The sequence below is a fragment of the Anastrepha obliqua genome, chromosome 2 (genome assembly GCF_027943255.1).
Source record: "Anastrepha obliqua isolate idAnaObli1 chromosome 2, idAnaObli1_1.0, whole genome shotgun sequence".
Lineage (NCBI taxonomy): Eukaryota > Metazoa > Arthropoda > Insecta > Diptera > Tephritidae > Anastrepha > Anastrepha obliqua.
In genome coordinates this window covers 8,868,033-8,878,211 of record NC_072893.1, presented here as the reverse complement: position 1 = coordinate 8,878,211, position 10,179 = coordinate 8,868,033, and the positions used below count along the sequence as shown (strand labels likewise).

General features: G+C 39.3%; 2 protein-coding genes across 2 annotated transcripts; both read right to left on the bottom strand.

Annotated features, from left to right (window-relative positions):
- Positions 1–3,421: 3,421 nt before the first annotated feature.
- On the bottom strand, positions 3,422–4,372 carry LOC129237025 (uncharacterized). Its single transcript, XM_054871392.1, has one exon. It carries the CDS (start codon positions 4,370–4,372, stop codon positions 3,422–3,424), a length of 951 nt encoding a protein of 316 aa, XP_054727367.1.
- A 290-nt stretch (positions 4,373–4,662) lies between these two features.
- On the bottom strand, positions 4,663–8,707 carry LOC129237024 (uncharacterized). The gene is made up of 2 exons (XM_054871391.1): positions 4,841–8,707; positions 4,663–4,713 (listed from the first exon to the last, which is right to left on the bottom strand). The coding sequence occupies exons 1-2, from the start codon at positions 8,705–8,707 to the stop codon at positions 4,663–4,665; spliced, it is 3,918 nt and encodes a 1,305-aa protein (XP_054727366.1).
- Between the last annotated feature and the right edge of the window lie 1,472 nt (positions 8,708–10,179).

The window sequence follows — 10,179 nt, the reverse complement described above, 5'->3', positions numbered from 1 at the left end:
TGAATTTGTTTCGTGTTAACATGTATAGTTTTGGCGCAAATATACATGTATTTACTTTACTCCAAAAAGACATCATTCGACTTTTCTTTTTCAAAATCAAATTTGACAAGTCCTGCAGCTTATTTTTCATCACAACCTCAAAATTTTCTTCGTTTATGTTTTCATTCCAAAATTTATTTGTATCTTTTTTTAAATCAGCAGGCTTTTTCTCGGGATGCGCTGCTTTCATTTTAGATACAAATTATTGATATATACTATTTTTATCCATATTTGATCACTTTGAATGACAAAAGAAGCAACGGTAAAATGGATAAACAAGAACTTAATTTACGATTATCAGTTGGTTGACATTCCTAGGGTTAATGTTTCAGTATACGGCATAAACATAGAAATGTTAGATGCAGTGCTGCCATCAATCAAAAGCATCAGTAGAGCGGACGCGCGGAATTCAAAATTCATGTGAACTTGACCAAAGAGTGCTTCTAATAGTCAATAAATAAATTCACGTGACTTTTCAGCAAACCCCCCTTGTGATAATTCGTTATATAAGCGATACCAAGGAAAATACCCTACAGGATTCAACATTTCCATTAGGAAAATTAGATTCCAAGGAAAATACCCTACAGGAATGATATAAAAGGGTTCCACATTTCCATTAGGGAAATTAGATTCCAATATAGCGAATACTATTCACAGTAACTGCCTAACCGGCTTCATTTTAGATTCCAAGGAAAATACCCTACAGGATTCAACATCTCCATTAGAGAAATTAGATTCCAAGGAAAATACCCTACAGGATTCAACATTTCCATTAGGGAAATTAGATTCCAATATAGCGAATACTATTCACAGTAACTGCCTAACCGGCTTCATTTTAGATTCCAAGGAAAATACCCTACAGGATTCAACATTTCCATTAGAGAAATTAGATTCCAAGGAAAATACCCTACAGGATTCAACATTTCCATTAGGGAAATTAGATTCCAATATAGCGAATACTATTCACAGTAACTGCCTAACCGGCTTCATTTTAGATTCCAAGGAAAATACCCTACAGGATTCAACATCTCCATTAGAGAAATTAGATTCCAAGGAAAATACCCTACAGGATTCAACATTTCCATTAGGGAAATTAGATTCCAATATAGCGAATACTATTCACAGTAACTGCCTAACCGGCTTCATTTTAGATTCCAAGGAAAATACCCTGCAGGATTCCACATTTCCATTAGGGAAATGAGATTCCCAGGAAAGAGTTGGTTAATATGATATATTTTAAAATTATTAAAGATAAATTTTAAGCTAAATGTTAAAAAACGTATAAAAACAGAAATAAACTATTCATATTGATTCACTAACTTGTATTGCAGCTAGTATTCATGCTAGATGATTAGTTGATGAAAATGCTATTAGTTTACGTAAGGATGTTTGATTTAATCCTCGTATTGATCCAATAATTGTTGAAAGAATAATTACTGAACAAATAATCGTGTTTTGTTGAATTGAAATTTATGAAATTAACATAATTGGTGCAATTTTTTGTCATGTTATTAATACTCGTAGGTACCACTTACGATGCGCTTTACAATCGTTATCCCATTCAGGTGGGTACCTGAGAGACAGCTTCCTTGCAAACTGGTACGCCAGCTCTTTCAATTCATTGATGTATCCAACGAGATCTTTCTCTTGAGCGGGAGAGAAAACCATGTTTGATGGAGTTCTTGTACCAACAATCAGCAAAATCTGGAAAGTTTTGTTGTCTTTAGGTATATCCTGATGCCCTCTTTCTGGATGTTCTTATGTCCTGACACGTTTATCGTGGTCCCACGGTTAGGGCGACAGTTAAAGACCTTGAGTTGATTTGTGAATTAGAATTTATTACCGCAAGCACTGGCTTTTTCTCCGAGTTCAATTACTAAACTAAACTTATAAACTACTTGATGCTAAAGTCTAACCTACAGCCGCCACCGTCGCAGTCACTGACTGGCTAGTCATGATGTTTGTGGAATTAGCAGATGTGCAATATTCTAATAAGTTCATTCCCAAGATTGGTGCGAGCTGGCACGTTTGCCAAACTCTAATACGAAACCATCGTGCAGCTGCATGTTGGTTTTGTTTTACAGATTCGCTGTAATCAGCTAATGTTGGCAGGCCGCTAGTGAATTTGTATCATTGATTGCAAGCTTCAAGATAAATTCGCTTGCTGCAAATGTTACAGCTGCCCTTGGGCTTTGTTGTGTGTCAGAGGGTGTAGGGGGACCCAAACTCGTGCTCTCGGACGAGACGGGATATCCTTCTTGTCGACTACCACGAGCTTCGCTCCAGGGTAGACTTCTCCGATCTTAGCTATTGCTGCCTTATATAACTCTACAGACCTTTCGTCGTCGCAGGCTATGATTTTAATTTGGCTTTGATACAAGCCGGCGCACGTAGGTAGATTTTGCATAATTAGGCGGCCAAAAAGATTTTTTCAATAGAATACATTTTAAATGAAAAGAATAATTAAATATAAGTATTTTCTGTTAAAATACATTAATTTACGACATTTACTTTTATTGGTAGGTACAAAAAATTTGTTTTAATGTACTTTACTAAAATGGTACAAAATTAAAGTTTTGGCTACTATCAAATAGGTCATTTATTTACAATAGGTTTACTTTAAATATAATATTGCAAGAGCTGACTTAATCTTTTAGATTTATAGGGCTTATAAAATGAATAAAAACACTTAACATATTATATTACATCGCTTATTATCAAATTCAAAGTTACATAAATATATTAATTAACACGAAAACTTATTGGATGATGACTGGCCAACCCAGTTGACTTAGGTTTATCCGCAAAATTGAAACTCGAAATTAGATCCAAAAACTAATTCTTTATTTTATAAAAACGTACAATATTTAGACCCGAGGCAAAAAAAGGGCGACGAAGTAATTTGCTTAATTTAATTACAAGTACCGGGGGAGCCGTGATGGCAAACGAAAACGAAACTGTATCAAACTGTATCAAAAGGTGCGTAGGCTGGTCCTTTTATAATGGTTTTGGGCACCGCTATCCCTTTATCGATGCTAGGTGAAGGGAAGATCATGCGAAGACGATGCGACGTGGGATTTATGTATTTTTTCGGCATACATATATATCGATGTGCATGTATGTTGTTGGCAATGCAGATGTACTAAATTCTGCACAAAATAATGATCAGTTATTGATAACAACAATATGTAAAGCAGCGAAGAGCGAAGTGAATGATGAAATGAAATGTGAGCGATAGAGAAGGTGAAAGGAATAGGGTGAGCCCAAAAATGTGGGTGATGCGAAAATAAAGTTAGGGTGAGCCCAAATTGTGCGAAAATAAACCTTAAACCCTTAACATCCTCCCCCGGTTGGAGTCAACTACTCCAAAATAATCAGCAAATTATACTGGTAGTTTGCAAATCTTTGATATTGCTCGTGTTTGTAGACCATTTCTGGTTTTTACTACCACTACACGAACACGACCATCGTCGCCAGGCTTGACTTCAGTGATGCGACCTGTTGTCCACTTGAGTGGAGGTGTATTTTCCTCCTTTATTAAGACCATGTCATTCGTTTGTAAATTTTGAGATTCCGTTTTCCATTTTGTTCGCTGTTGTAAATTTTTAAGGTACTCGCAGTGCCATCTTTCCCAAAAACTTTGGTGTATTTGCTGGACTATTTGGTAGCGCTTCAGTAAGTTATCATTACGGCCCAAAGAGTTCGAGTCTGGAATTGTTGTCAGAGGCCGTCCTATTAAAAAATGAGCCGGTGTTAATGGGCGCATGTCATTAGCATCTGTCGACATCGGTGTAAGTGGACGGCTGTTGATTATTGCCTCGGATTGACAACAAACAGTTTGAAGCTCATCCAACGTTAGGGTGGTGGTTCCGATGGCACGACGAAGAAAGTACTTTGCTAATTTGACTGCACTCTCCCAGAGTCCACCAAAGTGTGGAGACCTGGGAGGTATGAACTGCCACTCGATTTCATTCTCCAGGCATGTACGTTGAACCTCTTCTACATGTTCCTTGGTAACGAAAGCGGACAAAAGCTGGCGTAGTTCTCGATTGGCACCCACAAAATTGGTAGCATTGTTGGACACTATTTTGCGACTTTTCCCCCGTCGAGCAATAAATCTCTTTAAGGTACTTATAAATGCTTGTGTGGACAAATTGGGTACAACTTCTAAGTGTACTGCCTTAGTTACAAAACAAATAAATACTGCAATATAAGACTTAATTGGTGAACGGCCGCGAATTCGTTGAGTTATAAGGACAGGTCCACAATAATCCACTCCTGTCACTTCGAACGGGTAAGTTTGCTGGACTCGATCGGCTGGAAGATGCCCCATAATTTGCTCAGCAATAATTGGGTTACTGCGGTAGCATAATACGCAATCGTGAATTACCCTTCTTATAACATGGCGTGCGTTTGTTATCCAGAACTTGTCTCTCAAAATGTTTTGAAGTGTTTGGACTCCGGCGTGCAAGTGATGATGATGAAAATGTCGAATTAATGTGTTTACAAATGCGTGTTATGATGGAAGTAGAATTGGATGTTTACTGTTAAAAGGCAATAATGAATTTTTAAGTCGCCCTCCAACTCTGAGTAAGTTCTTATGCAAGAATAGCGACAATGCAATTAGCTTTGAGTTGCGATGTTGTTCTCCAATCTCAATGGCGTGGATGTCTTCTGAAAATGAAATATATTGAATGTGTCTGCATATCAATTCTAATGCTTCATCCATTTCAGGTGCCGATATGTTGATGCAATCATTAACTGATGACTGCTTTCGACATCCACGAATAAATCGACTTACATAAGCAAAAATTCTCAGCAATTTCATGTAGCTATTAACATACTTGTGTTTACTAATGAAGTCAGAAGTTGGAATAGCAATTAATGCAGTTCTTTGAAGCCGCTGTTCTGGTAATTCGTTTTGTGGTACATGCACTGCTGAAGGCCAATAATCACAGCTCTGTTGGATAAATTCTGGTCCGTGCCACCAAAGTGTATTTTGCAAAAGTTCGCTGGCACATGCTCCACGTGATACAATATCAGCGGGATTCTGGTCTGTTGGTACGTGATTCCAGGAAAAGGTTTTCGTTAATTGCTGTATTTTTGCTACCCTGTTGGCCACGAAAACGTTCCATCTCGACGGTTCAGCTGCTATCCAAGCAAGCGCAATTGTGCTACCTGACCAGCAGTATACATTTGCGCCAGGAAGATTGAGTATGTTGTTAACTGCTGACATCAGTTCTGCGGCCATTAGGGCTGCACAAAGTTCTAGCCTAGGTAATGTAATCTCTTTCGTTGGTGCCACTCGAGATTTAGCACAGAGTAGTGACGAATGCTCACCATATGCATCACTCCATGCTGCATACACACATACTCCATATGCCTTAGTGCTTGCATCTGCAAATGCGTGAAGTTTAGTATCGATATCAATATTAGCATACCTGGGTATTTTTAATGTTTGTAAAAGCGGTAGTTGTTTATTGAATAGTTCCCAATGAACCTTGATCCCGGGTGGGACCTCATCATCCCATGGCGACTTCAGCTTCCACAGTTGTTGCATCAAAATTTTGCATGTTACAATCAAAGGATTGAGGAGACCTATCGGATCAAAACAACTTGCCAATTTTGATAGAATTGAACGCTTTGTAGTTTTAACGCTATTATCCGCTACCAAATGAAATAGAAAGCAATCCTCAACTGGTGACCATTTTAACCCTAACGTTTTTACAAACTCAGTGTCATGGAAACGAATTGTCTCTTCCTTGTCTTCTGGTAAAATATCGGCAACAATTTCGGATGCGTTCGATGCAAATTTTCGTAAAGGAAATCCCGCGCAATTCAGTAAGTTTATGGTTTGATTTTTGATTTCGATGACCTCGCCGATACTAGCTGCGCCACTTATTAAATTGTCTACATAGAAATCGCTTAGTGTTACCTTTGATCCGATTGGGTAAGTTTTCGCTTCATCAATTGCCAGCTGTTGTAGACATTTTACAGCAAGGTACGGTGCGCAACTAGTTCCATAAGTAACTGTTTGTAGCTGATATGTGGTAAGTGGTTGTTGAGAGGTAGGGCGCCAGAAAATGCATTGCCATTGGGTATCTCGTTCGTCGACCCAGATTTGCCTATACATTTTGGCAATGTCAGCCATAATGACATATTTGTGTCTTCTGAATCGGGTCAAAATTGTGAATATCGTATCTTGTAGCTGGGGACCAACTCTCAACATGTCGTTTAGGCAATATCCATTTGAGGTTTTGCAGGAGGCGTCAAAGACTACCCGCAGCTTAGTAGTCGAGCTGTCAAGTTTTGTGACCCCGTGGTGGGGAATATAGTTTAGGCGATTTCTTGGTGAATATTCCAAATTAACTGGAATCATATGCTTCATATTGATATATTCTTCCATGAATTCATTGTAATCTCTGCGAAGATTTGAGTTTTGGTTCAGTTTGGATTCTAACGAAAACATTCTTTTGCCTGCGGTTTCTTCTGAAGTACCCAGGTGATGCGGTTCTTCACGAAATGGAAGGCGAACAATGAACTTATTGGTAAAGGGACATCTGTGAGTAGTAGAGCTGAAATAGGATTCACATTCGAGCTCATCCGATGATAGAGTCGACGATGACGATGCTGGAATGTCTTCGATTGCCCAAAACCTTTCCAGGAGCTTATCTAAAATGGACTCTGATGTGACTGATGTGAATGCTTTGTATGGAGGTGATGGATCAGCTGCTGATGTTACGTGCGCAGGAATTGCACCTGCAACCACCCAACCAAATTTGGTATTTTGTATTACTGGACCATTGAGACGTATTTGGCCCTTACTAAGTATCTCAAAAAATAATCCTGCTCCAATGAGTATGTCAATCTGTCCTGGTATGTTGAATGTCGGATCAGCGATGGAAATGGTATCTGGAATCGAAATGGTTGCCTGATCGATGCGACGACTAGGTTGACATGACGTAATGGATGGTATGATTAGTGCATCAATGGTGGCACTATACTCTTCGGTTATAGATTTAATCGTTATGCAACATAAATGTTGTGCCTTTGCTCTCCTTTGACCTATTCCACTGACGTCGATATCTACGCCCTTTCGAGTTACTCTTAAATGTTGTGCCAATTTCTCCGTGATGAAATGCAGTTGAGATCCGGAATCTAGCAGAGCGCGAGCTCGGATGCTCACTCCCCGAGAATTAGAAACATGAATAATTGCTGTTCCAAGAATAACTTCTGATTGATCGAGACTCACCTTAAGAGCAGATGATGAGAGCAAACCTGCTCTTGGTGATACGTCGGTAATGGCTGAATCATTTCGATGTAGTAGTGTATGATGTTTTACATTGCAGTGTTTACAGAGATGGACTGAAGGACAATCATTTGATTTATGACCTGATCCAAGGCAATTCAAGCACAAGTTCAGTCTTTTCACACAGTTATATCTTGCAAGTGGATCCATTGCACGGAACGTGTCGCATTTGAAGGCATTATGGTGGGGAACCGCATTGCAAAATTCACACTTTGCTTGTTTGGTACTCACCATGGCCCATTTTGCGTCACGTTTGTTGTGCCTATGTGTTGTTAGCTGAGTTCTTGGTACGAGTGTTTTAGGCTGCCCGGCTTCCAAAATATCTGCAATTTGACAACGACGTTCTAAGAATTTTGCTAAGTCCTCCCAAGTGGGCAGTTGAAAACTCATGGCAGTTGATCGCTGATCAAACAAGTGGGTAACCTCTTCCTCCCACTTGGCCTTCGTGTCTGTATTGAGCTTTGAGGATACCAGATGCAAGAGTATGCCATCTGATACTTGCTGATTTGAAGCTAGTGATTGCACAGCTCGTAAGTTGGTATTGACGACGTCTATGAACGCCCTCATCGATGATGCATTCGGCCTTGTTTCTCCCTGTACTTCGAAAATATGTTGGATATGAGCTTGGAAAATTAGCCGCTTGTTTCCATATCTAGACTGTAACAGATCCAACGCCTTGATATAATTTTCATCGGTCACCTCAAACGATTGTATGAGGCTAGCTGCTGAGTCGACGAGACATGATCGGAGGTACTGAAACTTCTCGATGTTTGCTAATTGGCTGTTGTTGTGAACGAGCGCTAAAAACATGTTGTAAAAATCCATCCAATTTCGATGATGACTATTGAATTTCGTGAGTTGAAGTTTCTGAAGGTTGACTCGATGTGACGGAGATGCAATCGCTGTGCTGTTGAATATAGTTTCTCGGCGTGCGGGGTTAAGCACATTTATGCGCTGCACTATGATTGCCTTCGCTGCACAAAAGGATTCATCGAATGTATCCCGATGTGGTTGATTGAGTTCTTCATCGTTCATTAGCTCCAATTCTGATTGTAGATGGTGAAATGATTCGTACTGACGTTCCAGTACTGACAATTTTGCCTCGAGCTCGTGCACGGAAATACTGCTAAGATGCGGAAGTATGCGTTCGATGTTGATTCTATCCAGAATTTGTTGACGCTGTTTGACCTTGATACGGTACTCATTTTGCGTTTTCAAATGAGCAGACGCATCATTACCCTGAGACCACACGGATTGGGAAGTTCGTGGTGTTCCCGCCTCATGATGCACCGAATCGCTTTCTCTAAAGGGGGTTGTTGATGGTGGTGATGTAACCGCAGGTATATTGTGAGGCTCCATTTCCACTACTTGTATGTGATGATTAAAACTTAAGTCAATTGGTTGACAACGATGGCGATGGCCAGCTCTTCAAATCCGGCTCGAAGGACCAATTTATGGATGATGACTGGCCAACCCAGTTGCCTTAGGTTTATCCGCAAAATTGAAACTCGAAATTAGATCCAAAAACTAATTCTTTATTTTATAAAAACGTACAATATTTAGACCCGAGGCAAAAAAAGGGCGACGAAGTAATTTGCTTAATTTAATTACAAGTACCGGGGGAGCCGTGATGGCAAACGAAAACGAAACTGTATCAAACTGTATCAAAAGGTGCGTAGGCTGGTCCTTTTATAATGGTTTTGGGCACCGCTATCCCTTTATCGATGCTAGGTGAAGGGAAGATCATGCGAAGACGATGCGACGTGGGATTTATGTATTTTTTCGGCATACATATATATCGATGTGCATGTATGTTGTTGGCAATGCAGATGTACTAAATTCTGCACAAAATAATGATCAGTTATTGATAACAACAATGTGTAAAGCAGCGAAGAGCGAAGTGAACGATGAAATGAAATGTGAGCGATAACAACAATATGTAAAGCAGCGAAGAGCGAAGTGAATGATGAAATGAAATGTGAGCGATAGAGAAGGTGAAAGGAATAGGGTGAGCCCAAAAATGTGGGTGATGCGAAAATAAAGTTAGGGTGAGCCCAAATTGTGCGAAAATAAACCTTAAACCCTTAACACTTATTTTAAATGAAAGATGTTTCTTCTGCTTCCGAGTCCGAGTCGTGCTGCTCACCACTATTATTTGGCTTAGCTGGAATAAGCATATTTATAGTTTCTTTTAAAAATGATTTCTCTGATTTTTTCTTAATCGATTTCATGTAGCTTAAGAGTGGGTCTGAAGTTAATAACAGTCTTTGATAGATGTCGCGATTGCACTCTTCTCTTGAAAACTTCCTAGCAAAATTTTGTCGGTACGACCGGAAATGTTTGTTGCGCGCTTCTGCTGCTTCTTCGGATAGCTGTCCTATTGGCAACAATGAATTTTCAATTATGCTGGCTCCGTGTAATAAAATCTTGTGCATAGTAGGAGTCATAGGATGCCATGCATATAACTTTATATATAATTTTGCAGTTTCTAAGGCATATGCATCGTATTTGGCAGTATTAATTTTGAAGCTACTGGAAATGGCTTCTAAAATAACTTTCAATCTATATATAAGTTCATGATCTATTCCAGTAATGTCAGATGCCAAATAAGTGTTTTCGAAAAACCGCCTACTAGTATTTCCATCATTTGTGTTACCAAAGTTGGCTTTAGGTATGTCTACCAATAGTCCAGTTTCTATTCGGAATCGTTCTTGTATTGTTTTTTTTCTCTGTTCTTCTAACATTTTTTCTTCAGGTGTCTTTCTCTCTATATATTTTTTTACTGGCAATTTATATGCCTGGTGTAAAATGCTTTCAAACAGCCTTATCCT

Excerpts from the sequence above, each read along its gene's own strand:
- LOC129237025 (XM_054871392.1), bottom strand. The coding sequence starts at position 4,372 with ATGGGGCATCTTCCAGCCGATCGAGTCCAGCAAACTTACCCGTTCGAA.
- LOC129237024 (XM_054871391.1), bottom strand. The coding sequence starts at position 8,707 with ATGGAGCCTCACAATATACCTGCGGTTACATCACCACCATCAACAACC. Across the intron at positions 4,714-4,840 it reads TGCTGAGAATTTTTGCTTAT|AAGACATCCACGCCATTGAG; the intron begins GTAAGTCGATTT and ends TTTCATTTTCAG.